General features: G+C 32.5%; 1 protein-coding gene across 2 annotated transcripts in view; it reads right to left on the reverse strand.

Moving 5' to 3' along the window:
- The window catches only part of LOC118186149 (uncharacterized), a 204207-nt gene that overhangs the window by 30150 nt on the left and 150778 nt on the right, over positions 1–23279 (reverse strand). For both annotated transcript variants that reach the window (XM_035356194.2, XM_085823454.1), the window contains exons 3-4: positions 18970–19127; positions 2290–2362 (exon numbers count right to left, since the gene is read on the reverse strand). In XM_035356194.2, coding sequence (XP_035212085.1) covers positions 2290–2362; positions 18970–19127 — 231 coding nt within the window. The remainder of the gene's footprint in view (positions 1–2289; positions 2363–18969; positions 19128–23279) is intronic.

The raw sequence follows: 23279 nt of genomic DNA on the forward strand, positions 1-23279 counted from the left end.
AGATTTAATTTTTTTTTTTTTTTTTTTTTTTGTCTTAACAGAATTTTTTTTAGTTTACAAAATCACGTATTTTATAGTGAAATGTCATATAATAAGAGATGTTCTTAAGCATAGGTAGAGAAAGAGGGAGGGTACTGTCTGTTTGCGAGAAGAAAAGATTTATAAAGATTTTTGCTTCAAAGATATTTTTCCTCTTTTTTCCTTCACTTAGTGGCGATATGCGATACTATGCAAGAGTGTTGCGACAAAGTTTTTTTTCTTTCTTTTACTTTTTCCCTTTTTTTCTTTTCTTTTCTTTTTTTGGGGTTTATGCAAAAAATATTAATAATACATATCATAAAAATACATTTATGCCATTTAAACAAAAACATTACCCGATACAAGGCAGGAGAAAATGAATATTTTATGCAAAATCCTTTGCTGCCTGATAAAATTTCTCTCTCTGTCATTATAGATATACATTTTATTAAAGTTTCTCCTGGAATTTTTTCCCAACTTATTCGTTTGCAAAGTGTATCTTTTGGGTAAGTTTCTATTTTTCAAACTTTTGCTTCTTCAGTCAGTTCTCAGTTTGTATTTGATGCCACTTAGATCTGTATTCTGGGTTTTTCAACATTTAAATGTATTCGAGTTGCTTCTGTTTTTGATAGATAATTCTGACGTTAGAAGTGTCTCTAGAGTATATTTTATGTTAATTAACCTCTTTTATAAGCCACTTTACCGTTACATTTCGTTAGCTCTCACAAATGAGAATTCACGACAGAGGTTTTGAAAGGCTAGACAGAGAGCTTTTAGCAAGGACACTCGCCGTAGTACTTTTCTCTCGCCCAGCTCTCTACTTAGTTATCCGGCTTTAGCCATCTTGCTAGCCGAAGTAATCGCACTCGTAATAATTTGAGCCAGCGCTTGTTAGACTGTTTAAACTGTCGAGTCACCAGTACTGAATTAATTTAAATTTTAAAGTCACCTCTCTACTACTGATATCTCGCAAGCTACAAAGATTTAGATTGTAAATACAAATCTTGCATATTTTTAGTTGAAAACTTTTAATAAATAAAGTTGTTTAAGTTTTCTCCTACTGCAGTAGTTAATTTCACAGAAGGAGCGATAATTTGCTTGACTGTATTAGAAGGGATTAATAATTTGGGTTAACTAATGAGAGAAACCCTATATGTCTTTCAAAAATTTGAGGCAGTTACTGTTACTTAACAGAACTCTAACCAGGCGCATTTATTATTCATTCAACCTAGCAAGTGTTGCATTGCACGAAATATAAGATCTTAATTGAGTTTAGGCAAAGATCCAATTCTCAGAGTGTTACTATTAGGCGTTTGCATTAGATCTTTACTTTTTAAATTATACTGCCATTTTTTAACACAATTAACAGCATTAAAAACATTAAAAATTATATATTTTACTTCTTTACACGCTTATTTTACTTTTTAGTGATATGTCTAATTGATGTAATATTTAATAATGCAACAATACATCCAACTGATAAATCTTAATGAATATTTGCAGTACTGCTGTAGTTAACAAAAGATGTTTCTAATCTCACTTACTACGTACCTCGATATATTTTGGTTTTTATACGGCTTTGCGATATATTTTGACTCATTTTCTTATTGGTGATAAGAGAAGCCAGCTTGGCACACTACTATAAATAAGAATTTGATGATATATTAATTATCTGATTCATTTTACCATTATTCTGGATAGATTTCCTATTTAACTTATACGGCCTTTTCTCCCTTATTTCCGCATGCCTTCGTGGTGTAACCAGAAGCACACTCAAATCAAAGAGTATTCAGGTACACATCGAGATCTATCTCGATGGTGACGCCCGAATACGCTTCGAGTGTGCTTCTGGTTACACAGGTCCGGAATCGAATCCCGGCGACAGCATTGGACATTTTTCACATCTCCAACATAAAAAAGCCTTCAGGATTTGGCGAACGAGTCCCATCGTCCCCAACTGCCCTTTAAAAGGGGGCTATATAACGTATTTTCTCCCTCCTTTCCGTGTTAAGGTGTTATGAAGTTCTTGTGTTAAAGTCAATTTTCTCTATCATCTTTGTGTTCTCTTTGAGATATTTACAGCTGTTTGCTTTGCTATGAGTCGTTATTTTTTACAATAAATTATTGTCAATTTCTTCCTTTTCATTTGGCGTAGTTATTGAAAAGATTTCCATGAACCAGTAGCTCGCAACAGTATTTTACCCTAATATTTAGTACAGTTATTTATAAATTCGTTATTGCTAATCCGATAGAGAAGAATAAGGTACTTACGTGACCGATGTGTCTTTTGGCATCTTCAGTCTTAGGGTCCCGCATTGGATTTTCGAAACCGTTCAGTCCGATTCTGAAAAAGAAACCAAGCATTTAGTATTCTGCAACAAGAACATGTGAGAAAGTTAAGTTCAGTTAACTCGAGAAAATAATTCAAGTACTCAAATATTATATGTAAATAATATATCCTTTGAAAACTAATTTTCTAACATTTCCCAAAACAACTATCGTTTAGTCGATAAATTTCTTCAAAACACTGCCCCATGGATTGTAAAACTCACGCATTTTGGCTATTGGAGCTTCAGAAATCGAAATGGTTAAAGCTTCACTCTAATTTTCCCAGTCTGGCACCAGCAGATTTTCTCGGATATTCCCGAAAGTGGAGACTTCTATGTAAGAAAAGCTAAGAATAGGAAAGGTGTCATCAGGAACAGCTGAACAGCTGCTCGGAAATGGTAATGATTGCGTCAAAAAGTGTTGAACAGCTAAGCTTTCAAAAAGAGCAAAATTTACCAACCATCAAAATTATTTTTGTGGTCACCCCTTGTATAAAAACTAAAGGAAAAATAGCTCTTGGGGGAAAAGGAAAGGAAAGAAAAAAAAGTAAATACACACACACCATATCTGAATGCTTTCAGATTTTACATTACGCCCAAAAGGGTGTTTTTTTTTAACGTTTTGTGTGTTACCTTTATTTATTAAATATCCTATTCTTTGCACTTAAACCACAAAATTCAACTCAACAACAATATCTCAAAATAATTTTAAAATGAGCGTATCTTTAGAATTTCCGATACACAGTTTCGCGCTGGAGATAAAAATATTTTTTTTTCCGTACAGTGTTGCCATTGCTCGCTTTAAAATCGTCGAGTTTGTTAATCAAAAAATTCGTTAAAGTTTTACAAAATATGAAATAGATAATAAAACAAATTCCAAATTTGGGCTTCCAAACGCATATATTCAAGTGGAAACGTACGTTATTCAAAATTGGATGGCTCTAGACACCGTCGTTTTATCACAGAGCGAGAAACATACATACATTTATGCAGATTCTTCATTGTCTAATTTCTTTAAATATAATACAAGGCTGTAATATTTGGTGGCAACAGTTTGAAAAGTGAACTGACATTTAAAGTTTTCAACTGAAAATGCCATAACGAAATTATTAGCCCTTTTGGGCTAACGTCCTTTGGGCTAAAAAGAAAGGAAGGAAAGAAAAAAGAAAAAGAAAGAAAGGAAAAACCAAACAAACAAACAAACAAACAAACAAACAAAAAAAATGCCAAATAAGCAGTAGACTTTTTCGCTCCTAATGCAATAGAAAAAATGCCGACGGCTAATTAATTATCTTGTATATTTTTTCAGCGTATTGAAGTCAGGAACTTGATCTTGAAACTTTGATTCAGGCTTATTTCAGATTTCCTGACATGACGGCATTTAGTTCCGCTTTGGTTCGTTTCAACACAGTTAACACACTCTTTAAAAAAAATTTCAATCCATTCAACCGGAAAACATATCTAAAAGCATCTAAATATTTATTTAACTAAAATTAAAACGCTGCTTGATTGTTATCGATTGCTAAACCAAATGGAATTTTTTTTAATAGTTTTAGTCGGTTACGGACTCATTACGAACCCATTGTGACACCGTTCTTTTTCTTTCGGTTCATCTGTTTTTCAGTGTTCGGTTAAATTTAACAATCACGAAATTTTATTTTGAACGAAAGTAAATTATTTATAACTTTCTTTATCAGGAAAAAATTGGAATCCACGATTACGATAGAAATAATTATATGCATTTACCTAATTTAGCAGTTTCGAAAAGGACAACAAATGTGTCTAATAATCACATGCATTTCCGTATAGCCAAAGTAGAATTCAATATACCGTATATTCCGCCGTATAACGCGCACATGTGTATAACGCGCATCTGTCATTTTAAACAATTTTTCTATACTAAGGTTTTATTTTTATATATTTTCCCGTATAGCGCGCACCTTTGATGCTATTATCTTTTGAAGTCGTTCATTCGAAGATTTTTCGCAGGCTTTTCAGCATTGTATACTAAACCGACAAGCGATAACGGGAAGAGTATGTGGTGGGGGAAGATGCTCGAGGGAGTAAATAATTCTGCAAAGACAATGGGTTACATTCAGTGCAGGTGTGAACAAGAATGTTATTCTAGGGTTTGGACAAAGGAGGGAAATAATTTGGAAGACGAATCTACTTCTGATCCGAATGAACTCCCGGAATTAGGAGTCAGATGTTCTCTTTCCGTAGCCATTTGAAGCCGTGATTTTGAAGTGAACATCGAAGGCTTTATTAAATCGCATTTGCTTTAGCTGAAATACGGTTGATCTAGAGTTCCTTTTAGTAGTCAATTTGGCTCCTACCAAACGAAACAAACAGAGTGCTGGTTTCAAATGCAAAGTCATTCAATTTGTGAAAAAATGGAAATCATGCTGCTGCAAGGATGTTTAATGTTGGTGAAAGCTCCATATCTGAGTGGAAGAAATGAAATGCCAAATAATGAATGGGCTGCAAAAAGGGGTAACAAAATGGCTTAATCCTAGTAGAAAGTGTTGCGAATTGGGTCCTACAAAATCGCCAGTAATAGCATTTAGGTACATGTAGAAATCAAATTTTTGTATGCTCATCTTTTCCTCATATTAAAATCGTTTATACCCGTAAATTTCGATGTAATTTTTTGTATTAAAAGTGCGCGTTTTACGCTGGACTATACGGTATAGGAATACTAATTCCTATCATTAGCCTTTCGTTTTCAAAATAAGAGATGCATAATTCGACTGAACGGGGTCTTTGCGTATGACTTATTGGAAAATTAATTTGGTTATAATAAGACTGTAGATTGTATTTTCTTTGTGGATAATTAATTTATTTGTATGAAATACTTTACTTTGCCTAGAACCCGAGCCTTCGTAGTACCTGCCTACCAGAAGCCTACCAGGATATGGCAGTTGAAGTGGCAATTAGAACCTTGCTCAAATCCTGGTGAAAGGCCTGGCTGTATGGATGTTTCCGTCATTCCCTCCCTGTCTAACATGAATACGAGTCAGTTCTATTGGAATGCTCTCTAAGACGGCATCTCTCCCTTTAAGAAAATGACCCTCACAGGTTCTGCTAAAGTTTCGTATTCAGCTAAAGAAAGCCTCTTAACATGTCATAACTGGGACCAAGTGTGGCCACAAAAATACTTTTTTTTTAACAGCATAGTCAAGTTTTTATTACACAGCATATTTCCTTATTATTTGTCTTATTGCAAGCTATTTTTATTTATTAATTCAACTATTTTCCTTAAAGTTTTTTTTTTTCATACATAAAACCCGAAAAATTAAATTTACTACGAAATGACAAATATATATATATCGATACAAATTTTCTATAAAAGTATTTTGTACAGTATACTGAACATACATATTACAGAGATTTATAAAGTTTATTTAACAATTTCCTCAATTATAGTGTTATCGTTTAATGTATGAGGAAACTTCATTTGCTTCCAAAATGTCTCTGACATTTGGTTTAGTAAATCTTATATTCTTTTATTTTCTTTTGAATTTGCTGCATTGTCTTCACTTACTTAACCATTATTTTCATCATTATCGCTACTACAATAAATATCAGATAAAAGAGTTTCACACGTAACCACAGAAACTTAGGAAGGGTGTGAAAGATCCTTTATTCAAACTAAATAAGATGAACCTTCTCGTACTCGGCAACTTACAACTCCGCCAGCACTCATGGCGGGAATATCTAGTAAGTCAAATCTAAACCTTCAATTTAAATAACTAGTAGCCAAAAGCTACATAAAGCAACTGAACGCGAAATTGGCCAAAAACTTCACCGGCGGGGATTTCAAATATCGGCAATTATAATGCCAGGCCGACAAGAACTCTTATATTCAGAAACTCTTACATCCAAATAAACTCTTATATCTAAACAATGTAACAGAAACCTAGTAACGTGACCACGAGGGGCAGTCTGAAAACCCTAACCTTCAATACACGGGAACGGGATTTGCATTCTGGCGGGAGAACGGAAAGGGAGAAGTTACAAGCTCTTTATCACTTAGCGATATAAAATAGTTACTTTTTATTTCTCTCATTACTGTCAACATCAGATGCAAATCTTATTTCATTAATATTTAAGTATCTTCTACACTTAAACATCTTTAAATTTATAATTCATGTTTAAAAAGAAAACATAAGTACTAGTGCGCTATAAAACCTACAAGATCGGAATATCACGAAATTCCATTGCAGTCATTTAAGAAAAGAATTACTTTCTAGAGGAGTGAAGTCAGTCGCAAAGATTTTTCTTTTAAAGTTCTTTTCTAATTTTTCTGCAAGTAAAATATTATTTAATCAAGCATACTTCTTTAAAGAAAAAAGTTTTACTGGGAGAAGATTAAATTATCCTTAAATATCACACAAAGGTTTTTTTTTTTTTTTTTTTTTTTTTTTTTTTTTTAAGTAGGCAAAATGGGAAAAAAAAAGTAAATTTTGTTTTACTTAAGATTAGTTACATATTTGCATAACGATTTTTCTAACTGAGGCAACGATTTAGTGCGTATGTAAGCCGCCCTGTTAAAACGATCGTTGGAAAGCCAGGTGCCAAATCCCTGGCAAGAGAATGACTGTTTATAAGTGCCTAACTTCATATTTCGTACAGTCATTAGGATTTTTGAATTAGGAAACACGAACAATGAAGAATGCCCTCGCCGGGACTCAAACTTGGACCTCTCGAATACGCGCCGAGTGTGCTACCGTTACACCATGAAGGCATGCAGAAAAGAGGGGGGAATACCTTATAATTTAAAATGCTGTCGAGCCGAATGTCCTCTTAGATAGTTGATGGTAGAGAAAGAGGCGTAAAAGACAATCGGATCCAAAGCATGTGGAAAGTTTTCCATCGAAAGAGACGGAGACAAACAACCACAGGGACAGTCGTTATGCTGAAAGCTCAGGTAACCAGCTGCCTCGTTGTCGGTGGAAAGTGCGTATGTAACTTTTGATGCAACAAGAAAGTCAAATAATTAATTTAATTAAAAATAAAAATGTTCTTTAAGACCCTACCTCTCCCCCTTCCAGGGGAAAAAAATGCGTGCCTCACTTCTTTATAGTGAAGACTAAATTGGATTAATTAATTAAGGCAAAGCACAAGACAGTTGGGCTTGAAGACTTGGCTTGTCCCTCCGGCATACTCTTGGTACCAGGTTGAATCCCCTGGCGGATTTCTCACTATGAACTGTGACAGATGCACCCGGACAGCACTCTCCCGCTTTCTTAGTGGTTATTTAAGAAGCCTTGCCTTCCAGTGAGGTCAAAAAACACACACGATTTGTCCGAAATGTAACAATGAGCAGGCTTCTCCGTCACGTATTCTTAGGTGTCTGGGTTTGTCCTACTAGGACTTGGTTAAGTTTCCTATGCTAGTCTATAACTTTTTGAAGTTGAATAAACTCGTGGATCTCGTCGAGCAGAAGCTGGACATGAGGATTAGCAACAACAAGAGAGTTAACCTCCTGTAAGAGGGGATGCCATCATAGAGGATTTTCTAAGGGAAAGGCTTATAGCGAACGTTGCACATGGAGAAGGTTATGAAGATTCCATGCAACCAGCCCGTTCGCTCGGATTTCAGCTTGAGTCGAAACATCTGTGCTCGCAGACTTACTCATTCAGTCAAAGGGGAGCTCTTTTCTATTGTGAAAGAAAATTTAATTTTAAACACGTAGACATTCCTATCTACACAGGATGTTCAAGAAAGATGGCTACAGGATTTTGTTTTCTTAAATACTGATCCTCGTTATGCACCTTCAGTTGCGAACGTTTTCAAAATAAGTACAGAATTTTATGAAAACAGTTTCAATTACGAGAGATAGAAGCGTTTTCTGAACGTAAAGTTCCAATAAATATTTCTCATAGAGCAAAATGTCCTATTAGTAAAATGTACATAATATTTCTAGAAACTAAATACTAAATATTCCATATCTTTAAGGGCAAAATCCAAGAAACTTCACAGAACGAATTAAGCTTTCGATGCCTAGTTTGATAAGTAATTTCAAATAGACCCAGGAAAAAAGTGCAAAGAAAAGTTATACTTGATTTAGAGATAATCGCTTCATTTTGTGTAAAATAGGATTATATGAAATTATTGATTGCACGTAAATGTAGAAAATATTTCGCATTTAATTTGTGAAAGCATAATCAGCCTTTCTATAACTGAATCCTTTGTTGAAACGGATACATATAAAATAATTAAATTTTGTATTTATAAAACCATTTTACCCTCAATAGAAGTTATTTTCATAAAACTTTGTACTTTATTACAGAAATTTTGCAACAGGAATTATATGTCTGGATCGGTATATAAGGAAATTAAGTCTGCATCCACATTTTTCGAAAGCTTATACAGCGTGCATGAAGAAATCAAATTTCGATTTCATAATTCTTAAACTTTAGAAAAAAAAAAAAAAAAATTTAAAATAAACTTCGAATTATTTGGGAAAACTAACACAAAACAAATGCATATCTTATCTCAGTTTCGGATACAGTTAAATTAAGATTAATGGTATATTCGACAATATCTCTTAGATTTAATGTTAAAAAAAATGAACGGTTTCGAGGTATCTGGAACACCTTTCCATTCCAGAATCAGAACTCACGACCTTTTATAGGAACTCTGAGAATTTAAGAATGTAAATAATGAGATTAAATATTCCGTTTAAGCTTTCGTATTTATCCACTTACGAAAACAAAACAGACGCCGGAACGAGGAAAACTTGACCCAAATATCGGTTACGGTTCCAGTTTGCATTAAGGAAGGCACGAAAACGCTAAGGCAGGTAATTTCCCTTCCAGATACAAAGGGTAACACGAGTCTACGTTTAAAAGAAATACAAAACGCCTTTAGAAAGTGGAACGAACCACATTGTTGTCAGCTGGAATCGCCATTTTGTAGCGCGCTTGTGTTAACCCAGTTCCGGAGACCCGAGTCTCCTGTTGCCATTGCTGCGAAACGAAATGTGAAGTGGAATTGAAGGAGTGGGGCTTTGTCCGTAACATAAACGAGGTACATTCGCTCGCGCAACCCTCATTACTTCTCATTATACTCGTTGCATTATTTTATGAGAACAGAATGAGGAACAAATGCCCTCAGATATTTCTGAGTAATTTAGATAACGATAACGATAGAATGATGCAACTGGAACCGGAGTGTTGCTACCAAAATCAGCGCAATATCTTAACCTAAGTGGATGCTTTTGTTTTGAAGACAAGCTGTGAATATTAAAATATCTTGATATTCTTTCTATTGAGATGCTTTCGCCATCTGTCAATATTTACGACAGTAACATACATAATTTTGCGGTTATTGGATGACGTAAGGTTAATATTAGTCATTTCAAATTCGGGAATTAATCATGCTGCTGAGTCACAGTCTAAAAAAATGTTCAAACACTAAAAAAATGTGACAGATTGTTAATAAAATTTACGAGTCACGGTTTAGATTTTGTAACTGCTGTGCATTAAGACAATTCGAATAGCTTTTTTATGTGTTAATAAATGCAACTGATGAGGGCCAACTGAATCTTAAATAAGTGGAAAAATTATGTCTTTATTTAGCACTTATTTGAAGAAAATTAAGACTCCGTACCTTTCAACAGACTGTGTTATTGTCCCTTCATCAGCAGCAAAATATAGTCTGCGTCAAGTTTGCTAATTTCGAATTTATAGGATGACATAACGGATTTTCAGCTCAATCTAATCGGGCAGAAAGAAATGTATGATAAGTTGCGCAAGCTGTGGTGAGAAATGAAATTAGAATCAAACGTAATTTCTGCCTTCTCTTTTTAATAATTATTAGAACATAAAATATTAAAATATTCCCACAGATCGAATAAGGGAAAAAGAAAAGCTAACAAGCTAAAAGTCAATACTAAAAAATAAAATAAGTAGACAATATTCTGAAGCAAAATAATTTGTTTATTTTTTATCTAAATATCCTTTCCAAACAATTAAAATAGTTATTTAAAAATGTAAATTTTTAACTGTTAAACTAGTCTCTCGTAAGTGGTTAAAATTATTATAAATTCGCAAGTCTATTAAAAATGACGGATTTTAGATAGAAATTGTCAAAGATTAATCATTTATATGTACGTTTTGAAGCATAATAATTCATATGTAAGCAATTATATGTCTTTTGTGTTATCGTTTATGTTGTTCATTAAATTTCCTTTAATGTCCCAATGTAATTTCTGTGCATGCATCCCACAGTTTTATTTTTAGTCACATATGAATGAGAATGATATTTAAAAAAATAACTTTCTTACTATTTAGTGCACTTACAACCATATATTAATATCTATATGTACAATTTCATATTTTTTTTACATCTTTGTACGAAGTAAAGAAAGTATTGTAATCACGAAAAGTTTTGGGTATCATATTTCAACTAAAATATCAATTTCGAACGCTCTCGAGTCCATTTGAAAGATTTTTTTAGCCTGATATCTGTACGTACGGATAGAATAAAGGAATTTTTTTTCCATAAGAAACATGAACACCAAGGAGACGGCCGCTGGTCTGGGAGATAAGATTCTCTCTTTCAAGGTTTAGGCAAAATGGATTTAAAATAGATTCTAAAGGAATTTATTCGTGACGTCTGTACGCAAGTATGTACACATCTCGCATAACTCAAAAACGATTAGCCGTAGAACGTTGAAATTTTGTATTTGGAACTGCTATAACATCTAGTTGTGCACCTCACTCTTTTGTTGAAATCGAACATATATGTATATATGTATATTCTTACCCGGCTCGGAGAGCTCTTTTTTTTAAAAAAATTCTTATAATTTGTTGTTATAATTTGTTGTATTCTTATAATTTGTTTTTTAAAATTCTTATAATTTTGTTATAAGTTGATAAATTGTGAATTTTTTGCTTTAAAAGTGATTGGATGATGTTGTTCTTATATTACTTTAAATGTGATTGAATTATGTTATGGCTTATATATGGCCATATTTGAAACTCTTAGTATTATAGTGAATTAAGTCAGTTAGTGCATCAACTTCAACATCGTACTGTCTTCTTGCTTACTGGGGCTAAAAGTTAATTTTAAATGTGTATGCATCAAAAATGCTGTTTTTCTGCACGTTGGCTGAATTGTTTGGTTTCGTTAAAACTAATCTTAGGTGGGGGGGGGGGAAAGAAAAAAAAATTAAAACTGTTTTGAACTGCATTTGATGTTTTAGGTTTTTCCGTATTTCGCAGTTTTTAAAGAAGATATTTTGGGATTTTATGTACTTTTGCCTTGCCGCGGAATGAGAACTGAATTGATTGAATCAGAAATATCCCTCTAATAAAATTCGAGGAAATAAGTTTAAACGAAGCACAGAAAAAAAAATTGTATAAATTAATAGATCGTACAAGTCATATGATGGTGACATGAATTTTTTTAGCCTACAGAAAGGGCACAAAATTATTAAGGAAAAAAAAAAAAAAAAAACTCTGCCTGTGGATGTCGAAAGATTATTTTTATTAACCAATGTACTAACAAACTAGTAATATACTAGTGACTTCACCTTTCCTTCAAGGTTTCCTAATCTAGTCAATGATAGATGATTATAGCCAATTTATTTCTCTTTGCGCTGCTCTCATATACACTTTTATGTATAGTTGTAATAAATTTTACGCTGTTAACGACGACTGGCTTTGTTTAAAAACATCTCATTAGTAACAGCCGCACTAAAGCTGTAAAGTTTGATCGCACTTTGAAAACTTGTTATATTCATCAATGCTTTAGTATTTCAGAAAAAACTTCATTTGGAAGATTTTTTTTTTCCAATCTGTCCGGTGACGCAAAGATCAATTTCAAAATCTAACTCAATAGAGAAACCACGCAAAATAAAACCGTTTAAAATATGTTTGTTTGTTTGAAGAACAAACTAGTCTCACAGTGATAGCATTGGCAGTGTAGAAATGAAGTGGATAAGCATCTGGACACTGATGTCAGTTTTAAACAGAAGAAGAAACGTCCGATCTTTAAACGAAATTTCGTGACTCAATGTAATGGTCTTTGATAGTGGCTGAATGAAGACATAACCACACAAAGCTCTTTACCATTTGCAAAAGGCGCTGACAGAGAATTCTTTTCTAAAAAAAAAAAAAAAAAAAATTAATCCATTATCCATGATGGCATGCTGAAGGAGTGGATATTAATGAACTCCCTAATTCGTGACATGCAGATATGTGGTCCAGAATAAACCCTTCCCTTAAAGCTCTGGATGCTTTGCAAGATTGAATGCTTTAGTTCGAGTAATCATTCTTCCCAGTATAAACTCCCCTTCTGCCCACGTCGTCCTAGCCATCTTGGAAAAATGGTAAAACTAACATTCTTTGGAAAGAAACTGTTACGGTTAAAGGCGTAACTCTACGTCTACATTAGCCGTCATCAACAGGTAGCTATTTGAATAGAATTTCATTTCTTTTTCATAGATTTGCACTAGTGATTCAGGAATGTTTGATGTAAAAACGAAAGTAGTACTCACCGCATTTTATGAATTGTAACAGAACTCAACTGAAGTGCTTCTCTGAGCGAGAAAATAAAATACTTTTCGAGCTTTTCATTTTTCAAAGAGAATAATGAATTAAATAATTAAATTTTTTACGTACGCTGACATGGAATCAGAAAAATAAAAAACTTGGATTTGCTTTGGGCTATGATTTGGGCTAACATGATGAAATCAGCATGAATCAGTTTCATAGTTTAATCGAAATACACTTGCTATTGTGTCGTAGTTAATTAAGCATTCAAGTAATTAGTTAAATAAAATTAATGCAGGCTTTTATTTATTCATTGAAGTCAAATTAGCACAGGATTTTTATTTAATGCATGTAGCAGAGGCCGTATCTGAAAAATTTGATTTTTTTTATTTGTTGATTTAGGTTGCAGTTTTAATTAATTTGGAAATTGGAGCTTTCTTTTAGCATTAATTTTAAGTTATATAAATTTGCTTTCTAAGTAACAAGTTCGATAACTTTGCATTAATGCCTTATTCAGAGCACTAATGATCATCGAATTGGGATAATTCTGCGTCAAGTTAAATGATAAATGTATGGCATTAAAAATCTTTTAACTAAGTAAATTGATTACAAAAATTCTTTATGAAAATTAAACATAGATGTATAATATCGTAAATTTCTACATCTTTTATTTCATAATTCATTAGTTACAAACCAGTAATGAATTTTAAATAGTTTGCTTTGTTGTACAGTAGGCAAAAGATTGTAGTTATTTTAATAAGCTTAATTATATTGGCAAACAATAAAATGGAAAAGACATTACGTTGTACTATTTAATTGAACATGTCACACGCTGTTGTTATCAACTCTACCAATATATCGTTGCATATTTTATACGTCAGAAATAATCAACATATCTTATTAAAAGGGTGGTTTTAAAGGCGGGACGGGCAAAATGCTTAAAGCATTCCAAAAACAGAAAACGCATAGCTGTTCTTTTCACTGCTCAACGAAAATATCTATTCTAAGCATCACACATAAGAACACAAACTGCTTCAGTTTATTTTAATATCTTAATACTTCTTCCTCAAAAATAAACTAAAATAAAATAATAAACTGGATATACAAAACAGCGCGCAGTAGTTCTACAGTATATCAAAATCTGTATATCAAAATCCTGTATATCAAAATCTGATATATTAAATAACTTATAAATATGACAGGATTGTATTTACCCTTAGAAAGAGGACTATTTTTAACTTTATAGAAAGTAAAATTAATATTTATTTTAATTTTCAGTATAACAAAACATGCAACTTATCAAGATGTTATCGTAAAGAACAGACGAGAATCTTTCAAACTAGTTTCACGATTGGAATAATAAGACACTTAATTTGGTAGCATAATTTAGATTTCAAACAAAATCTCAGTAATAGTAACAGTAAAAATCAAGGTCTCAGTTTGCAGCTGCGCGCCTTTAACAACTAAAGAGCATTCGAAAAATAAAAGAAAAAGAAAAACATTTTTACACCCCTCCCCCTTTTTGTAAAAAGGTATTCCATCGCTTTGCCAAATGTGTCTGACCAAACTGCCCCCCCCCCCCAGATTTTCGTATCTGATCGCTCATATTAGCTGTCAAACGAATGGTTGGCAACCTTGTCGAATCCCCCTTTCGTCCTTGCTGCTTATTTTCTCGATTAGTATGCTTGTTCAATGGGCTGGAAGTTATTGTAGAAAGTGTTTCACGCATTTTAATTTTAGTGGTTGGTTTTTTTAACTTGCGGCGTAGTCAGCGATCCATCAAACAAACTGACTGTTCTTGAAAATTTGTTTTATAGATGAAGGATTTCTTTATTTTTTTTCAGTTTACGGTTAACAAGTTGGCCTCCGCCCATAGTTTAAGAAGATGCAGCCGAAACTTTTCAAGTGTAATGAATGTAACGGCGAGACGTCTATTAAGATCTTCATCAAATATTTTCATCTTTTTCTTAGTTTTATATATAAAACTGCATTACTAGATAGTAGTTTACTGACAGTAGCCATTTTCACGCTTCTTACTTTTATTTATAATCTTACATTTAACTTGGTAAATTCAGATGTGGCTTAAAAATGATGAGAACCAGTTAGCACTTCACAAAATTACCATTTAAAATAAAATGAACAAATTTTTCCTAATCGCGAGGGATTTCTTGTCACTTATTTTCCCAAAAAGAAAGTTTAGATCTAAAAGGTATTTTCTCCCTTTTTTCTGCATGCCTTCGTGGTGTAATGGTAGCACACTCGGCGTGTATTCTAGAGGTCCAGGTTCGAGACAGTCCCGGCGTAGGCACTGCTAACGACTCCTGCTTCCAAAAATTCTTAATAGCTGTACAGTGCCGCCCGAATTAAAAGGTGGTGGATGATGATTCTTCACCACCAGTATTTGACGATTGGGTCCTGTAATCCCCAGTCGCGCTTTAAAAGGGGTAATTGCTCCCTATTTTCCACATGGCTTCGTGGTGTAACGGTAGCACACTCGGCGAGCACTCGAGAGTCCTAGCGAGGACATTGCTCATTTTTCATGTTTCCTGCATTCGAAAACATCCTAATGTCTCTACAGATCCACTAAGTTTCCCATCTGACATATCCGGTCGTATAAAAAGTGTAAAAGAAATATTAAAAACAGGCTTTATTTAATAACTGACTGGTTTTCTTGAAATACACACAATGATATTTAAAGGGGAAGAGAGAGAGAGAGAGTGGAATAGCTATCAAAACCTTCAGTTCATAAATGTCAAAATAATTATTTTCTTTCACTCTTCTGTTGTTTTCCGTCGCGTATCGTATTTTGTAATTGATACAAGTTAAATAATACAATACAAAAGATATAATTTTCGGTTCATACGAGGGATATACAAATATGAACAAGAAAACTTATCGGGAAAACTTTATTTACGGAATACAATGAACCGGCTCATGCATTACTTTTCTACGCAGTTACCTGCCGCTGCTGTACACTTGTTTCAGCGTCCAGAAAGTTTCATAATTTTAGCAGAAGAAAAGTCTTCTTGACTGCATGTTGATGCATTCTTAGATGCATCGATCATTTACTCATTACACTTGAATTTCTTCCTTTTTTAGAATTCTTAATTTATGACGACCTTAAACTGATCTTTCCCACCACCAACACTTTACAGTTTCCTTAGGATTTCGTAGACAGTGGTTCTCCAATGTATTCGAATTAGCTCAACAATAGCAGTCAGTTTCTCTTCTTCGGTTATGTTTCTTGGCCAAAGCATATGTGGTTCATTTTCAAATCTCAGCCAAAGTTCTTTAAAAGACTTGCACCAAGCATACACTCGATAATGAGACAGACACTCATTTCTAAACTGATTTTTAAATCTCGAATAAATATGAGACAAAATGGCATCTTTATTAGTTAAAAATCTAATGACGATCTGCTGAAGAATACTGTTGTGAACGTTCTGCCCTCAGCATACTGATTGCATTTAACAGGGATGACGGAAGAAGACGTTAGCACTTCAAACTCAAATATATGTGTGTTTTCCCAATAAATCATGATCCCATTTAACTCTTTAGAAGAACATCGCATGAAAATTCCTGTTTATAACCTTCCCTGCCTGTAAGTTTGAAACTTTAAGTATCATAATTATGCTTTTTATTAAATGTTAAATGTCCCTTGAATTTTTCCGATTGTTAAATGTTCCTCATTTGAAACTCATGCTTTTGAGTTGAAATAATATCACCTCATAAAAGACTGCAATAGAAGATGCATTAACACACAAGGTGTCCAGGAAAAAAGTGATGAAAAAGAGCGACACATATATCCGAAATCAAGTGTTCATTGCATTGTGATTTACATAGATGGAAAGAAGAATGAATTTGAGTTTTAAATTGATAGGACCCCATGTGTGATATCAAAATACTTTTAAATTATTCCTTAAACCTATAAAGCATTTCTAAATCATATGAGATGTTAAGATTTGTTTATTAAAGCAAGTCATCAAAAATTTATTGAAAGTAGCATTTCATTTTTGTTCCCTCCTTTTTTTCTCCATTTTTTTAAAAATTAATGTACTCTCATGTAATTTTCATATCTACGTAACATAAAAAATTTTGATATAATACAAATTTATAATTAACAAAGCAATAAACATAATATGATAGATATAATCACTCAGACTCGTGTAAAATAACTGGGGGGGGGTAGAGATTAAATGACATTGAAGTTTAAACAAAGAAAGAGTAAAGATAGCAAACACAGGAAATAATACAAATTTTCACATAACAGGAGAAACATGACTTCCAGTCATTGCTATGGTTCACTGAAGTCTTTTCAATGCTATATGGAACTGCAACCATTTTAGTCATCATTTATTGCTCGTCTCGTATCAGATGAATTTTCATCTTCATGTCAAGCTGTCACAAAGTATACTTCTGATAGCCAAGAAATGAGATGTTTTCTGCAATGTTAGGGTTATATACCTAATTGTCAAGAAAAATGGATTAAAGTTACAGTGATAAAGAATCACTCACTTTTAACATTGCATCTTAATTCCCGTTTCCACTGTTCCTCTAAAGCATGGCCGAATTTACTCCTTCAAAGGAGTTTTACAGTTGTACACGACAAAGCAAACATAAATTAGTTTTAAAACGAAGGAGTTCAACATCTAAACATTTTTCTTTAAAATTAGGTAAAAATAAGGCAAATAATCCTCGAACAGAACTGTTTTAAAACAAGTTTTAGTTATATAAAAATCTTCTTTATCATATTTAATGAAAGTTTTGGTATAACATTTCATTGACTAATAACTTATGATTTAGAATGTTTGTTCGTATGTTGTTAAAGCTATTCATTCATTGGTACTTTCAGAATTAAAATGCCATTGGAATGGTATTCAGATACATTGATTAGTCATTTTATTAAAAATTTAGATACACTTTATCAGTAAAGCAGGAGCAATCACATGCCGAAGTGTTGATGGATATTATACCCATAAGTTTGAAAACCTCGCTCTAAACGGCATTCAAATTATTGGATAAATTAATTAAAGATTATGTATTCATAAAGATATTTCATGGGCGCCTAAATTGTAAAGAAAGAAAAGTCAGAAAATGACAGTTTTTGAGAATTCCATATTTATTTCAATTTTAGTGTTATACATTCTTTATATCTAACAAATTCAAAAGAAAAGCATTCCCAAATATGCTTCTTGTGATACAGCATATTGATTAAAGCTTGCTACCAGATTATTGTAACTTATTTTCATCATTTTGACATTTGAGAGTTGGTCTATCTTAGGCATTAACTACTTCCTATTGACAGACTAGAAACTGACACTTGATGATATTTGCAGAATACCAAATTTTGAAATTTCCTAAGCTTACGTTCGTTTAACTCACTCGAAAGGTAGAAATTTAAGAGAAATAATACATCAAAAAGAAACTCTGACATCTGGCATTATTGGTCATTGAAGAATTCTAAAACTAAAGGCGAAAAAATGTCGCGGACTATTGTCGAATGATTTATATATGTGTGGGAGGAATAAACCTGCCATACATTATATGAACAATTTTTATGACCATTAAACAATAAGTACAACATCACAAAATCCTGGTGTTTCAGAAAATCCACTTTCAAAACTTGCTAGTCTGAAAATGAAGGACTAGTTTCTTAGACTTTAATCAAATGGTTTCTCTGCTTAAAGCTCTCGCCATTTACGACTGGCTGTTAAAACATATTACATGGATATCTCTAACGAAAGATTATTCAATCTCACACAGAAACTAATTCAGATATGTTAACTCCAATTTTTCTTCGTTATAGTAAGGTTAACAATAATCAGTTTTAGTTTGTGTTCAAATCTGCAGATAGCATTATTTTTAAAATTTTTAACAGCGAACAGAGGCATGTAAAATGGTCATACGTGTTTGCTAGAAATGTGTTTGCTTTTAGATTGAATACCACCATGTCCAGAGTTCTAGAAGATATAACTTTTAGTACACTATCATTATGTTTCTTTTTTTTCACTACTCCCAAACAATGATTGTAACTTTCTTCAAAGTTCCCTCGTTTGTATACCATTTATTATTCTCGTCTGTTTACATTTTATTATTAAATTATTAATTTTCTCTCTTACTTGTATCCGTCGAAACCATCAGAAGATCCATTTACGGTGAGGACCGGCGTTCTGGCGTAAGCTTTGGCCACTCTGCGGTTCCTTTCCATGCAGATTATTTTGGCCCAGATTTCGTCGTCTATCTGTTCCCATTTGTTCAGCACCTCTTGGATATGATCCTGGAGACGGAAAAGAAAGAAAATATAATAAAAACATGTTTCTTATACGTAGACACGACATGTATCTAGCATTTTTTAAATGATAGTAACCAATAAAATGAAAAGCAATTAAAGTATATCGTCGACATCAGTCTCAGACCGAGAACCTGCCTTTCTTACCATTTTGAACCTAAATGCATTTTCCATGTTTTATAGAGGTTGGGCAATAGGAATCTAATGATTATAAGGTTGAAAACAATACCATAAAATGCAACAAGTATTTATTTATGTTACAAACAATAGAATATGCTACAATGCCATTTATCATAACAGTGATATGCTTCTTTTCTGTTTTTTTTTTGAACAACATTTTTTTTTTTTTTTTTTTTTTCCAGAGAACTTTGCTCTAGAACGGTGTCGTCGTAAACGTGATCCTGAGGGGCTATGGCTCAGAGAGCCCAAAAGTTGGTTTCAGCAAATGCGTCTGGATTAGTGCGATATCTGAGGTTCGAATGACGGTACATTCTTCAGACATTTCACTGCGCATCTAACTTTCTCTGCGGCTATCTGAAGTCTCACGTGAGCATTAATAAGCCTTGTACTTTAATAAACTCATTTCATAGCATCTAAGGAACAAAAGAAACTATACTAATCAACACGATTCAAAAGCGATGCTAAACTTTTATGACAGATTGGAAAAGTGCTGTATAAATAGTGAAAGATGTATGAAAAAATGCGTTATGCAAAGAATAAGAATCTGATCAGAGGAAATTTATTAGAGGAACTGTTATAATAAATGGCACTGCATAGCCTGAAAGAAATTTTCAAACTGAGTTTTATAATGCTGAGTTCAATCTTAAAATCCTTAGATTCCAATTCCATTTTCTCTTACTAAGGGAAAGAAATGTGTGTTCTTTAAGATAAATATAACAAAATCGTTGTGTAAAAGTAATACATCATTTTTCTAATAGTTTCAAACCTTCAAATTTATCTTTCTTAAAAGATGCATTCGATCGATTAATTAAACACTTATGCATTCATTTGGGTTATAGTATCAATTATGTAGATCTTGAGCTATTTTTACTTAAGTTCCTCCTGTAACCATATAGATAATAAGAAGATACAAGATGAAATACATATGATAATATTGGCTGCATTAAGATGATTGAATAACCTAAGCCTAACTAAGACGTGCTATAAGAAATAGTATAAAATGTTCTGAATGGAATAAATTAATTCTGTTAAAAATAAATTTGAATTAAAAAACTATAAAATAAAAATTAAAAATATCTAACTGCAACAAAATGAAGTTTAGAAGAGTATTTCATTAACTTAGATTACGATTCATATAACGTTATAGATCTAACTAACTAATCTCGTTTAAGAGATTAAGTCTGCTGAATTAAATTAAGATAAGTCTCACATATTAAACGCATTTTACACTTAGAAACATCTTAAATGTATTTCACATTTAGAAAAACATTTTCACAAATTTATAGGTTGTAGGAAAGATACACTAATTTTTTTCCTATACTCACCCATCCAAATTTCAAATTAAATTTATCAATTACGTTAAATTTATACTGAAATTTGATTAAAAGGTAGTTTTGAATAAACGTGCACTTATTAATATTGCTTATTATTTTAGAAATATTTAGAAACTGAGAAAATAGGTATGTATCGTTAATTTCTATGATATTAGTTAAAAAAAGAAGAATTTTAAAAATCTCAATTTAAAATGAAACTCTGTGAAATTTCTCGGAAATATTGTTTCAAGCGGAGTTTCAGCGCAGTTGCATTAATAAATTAAATGAAATAGAGTGAAAAAGATATGAAGCTACCAAACTGAATAATGGTAAACTGATAAACAGTCAATTTTTTTCTAATAAATTTTAGTCTGTTTAGCTTCACTTCTTGTAATCCATTTGGTTTGTTTCTATATTAAAAACTATATAGGGCGAATAATCAATGTGAAATGATGCACAATAACCTGTCTGAACATGCTTATGTAACCCGGAGCGTCGAAAATATTAATTCCCGTTTTCAGCATCTGTTGCGTGCAAAAGATAAAAAGATAGTGACAAATAAAGGTTTCGGTTACAGTTTTTTCTCGGTTCACCGATAGGACAATCGCACCGTTTAGGAAAAATAGGTTTCTCGGCCTAAGCTTAAAAATAAGTTAAAATTAACATTACATTGTTCCAATACTGCACGTTTGGTGAATTAAATGACCATTGGCAAAGTGATTGAACGTTGTCGCGTGACGCTTAACATATCAGTATTCGTGCGATGAAAAGGGCATTTCGTTTCGCGATACATGACTGATCCATATTTATTTATTCATTTTTTCATTCGAAATAATAAAAATTTAGTCGATTTCCCGGGAATGAAATCTGGCAACGAGGAAGTCGGTAGACGATCATCAGTACGATATAGTTGCCACTTGAGTTGATATGATCAGTGGACCGAAAATGGCGGCCTTCTACAAGATTTCTCAAGCGTCTCTATTCGATCACTTTATTTGCTTGTTTCGTATGTTTTGTTTCAAGTAAAAACTATTTTATAGATTGAAATTGTCCTGCTGTGGTGTGCATATCTAAAGAAGCTAGTTGAATGTGAATTGTAAAAGTGTAAAGTAAAATATTTCCGTGCTAAATTCTTTCTGTTTGATGCAGATATGTGTATGAAGTCAACTGTAGCTGATGTCAAAATTATTTTCTATAAAGATCATTTTTAGCTTTATTAGTTGAAAATTCTTTTACTCATATTTGCAACAGTATTTACGAGATGCACAGTAAAAAGAGATTTGAAAAAAAAAAAAAAAAAAAAAAAAAAAATGCTTATTTAGAATAAATAATTCCTAATTAATATTAAAACGAATGATAAGATATTTTATAAAGCAACAACAGATTCGAAAAGAGATAAAAGAAATCGAATAACGGATGAAATTAGTATTATTTATTAGACTTGAAATGTAGAAAATATATATTTTCCTCTTCAAATTTAGTATTCATCAAGATCCTTATAAAAGCCTAATGAAATGCATTCACACTTTTTCGAATTAAAAATTCTTTGTTAAGTGTCGAATAATATTTTAGCGCTTAGATTTTAGCTTACGTACAGTGGCTCACATTTGGGTTCAGAACTTGTATCTTTGACATTTATTTCTGCACACTTTCTACCAAATATTGACAAATAAACTTAAAAGAAAAAAAAAATCCTTTTCCTAATATATTATTATTTTTCATATTTTAACTTTGCTCATTGCAAACGAAGTGTAATCAAAATATTCCGAGTAATGAAAAAAAAGTTCGAAAAGTGTTAATTAGTAATTAACATAATAATTCGGACACTCGAAATTTTTACTGAGATGTTTCGGAAAACGATGTATCTTATGATAATTTTTACTTTTTTTGTACGAAGTAAAGGAAGTATTGTAATACCGAAAAATTTTGGGTATCATATTTCATTGAAAGAACAAGTCCATTTTGACCGCTCTCGAATCCATTTCAACTTTTCTGCACGACATCTGTACGTAGGAACAGAATAAAGGACTTTTTTTTCTTCCAAAATGAATTGTAAAATGGATTTAAACTGGATTCAGAACAGATTTTTTTACCTGAGGCCTGCACACATCTACACATCTATGTATCTCGTATAACTCAAACACGATTAGCCTTAGAACGTTGAAATTTAATATATGGGACTGCTGTAACATCTAATAGTGCCCCACCCTTTCTTGTTGCAATTGGCCGTACCAAACATGTATATATATATATATATATATATATATGAGCTCTTCTTTCTTATTCTCATATGCTGGCAAATTGTGCATTTCTTTTTGCTTTAAAAGTGATTGAATTATGTTGTTCTTATGCTATCGTTAAGGTTTTTATGCCTTTTGCCAATCTGTATGTAATAATTGTAGAATTATCAACAGTTTAAAAGTGTGAATTTCGCTAGACCTAACTTGGCGGTTATTTGTTTACAGTTGAAACTTTTAGAAATGTAGTGAATTAAGTCAGCAGGTGCACCAACTTCAGTGTCTTTTTGCACAATGGACCAAAAGTTAACTTTTTATTTTTATACACCGAAAATTTTGTCTTTCTGCCCGTTTTCCCAGTTGCTTATAGTATACTTTTCTGTATTTTACAATTTTTTAAGTTCTTTTGA

The sequence above is a fragment of the Stegodyphus dumicola genome, chromosome 9 (assembly GCF_044657685.1).
Source record: "Stegodyphus dumicola isolate Sdum_Otavi_A_Nest chromosome 9, ASM4465768v1".
Taxonomy (NCBI): Eukaryota; Metazoa; Arthropoda; class Arachnida; order Araneae; family Eresidae; genus Stegodyphus; species Stegodyphus dumicola.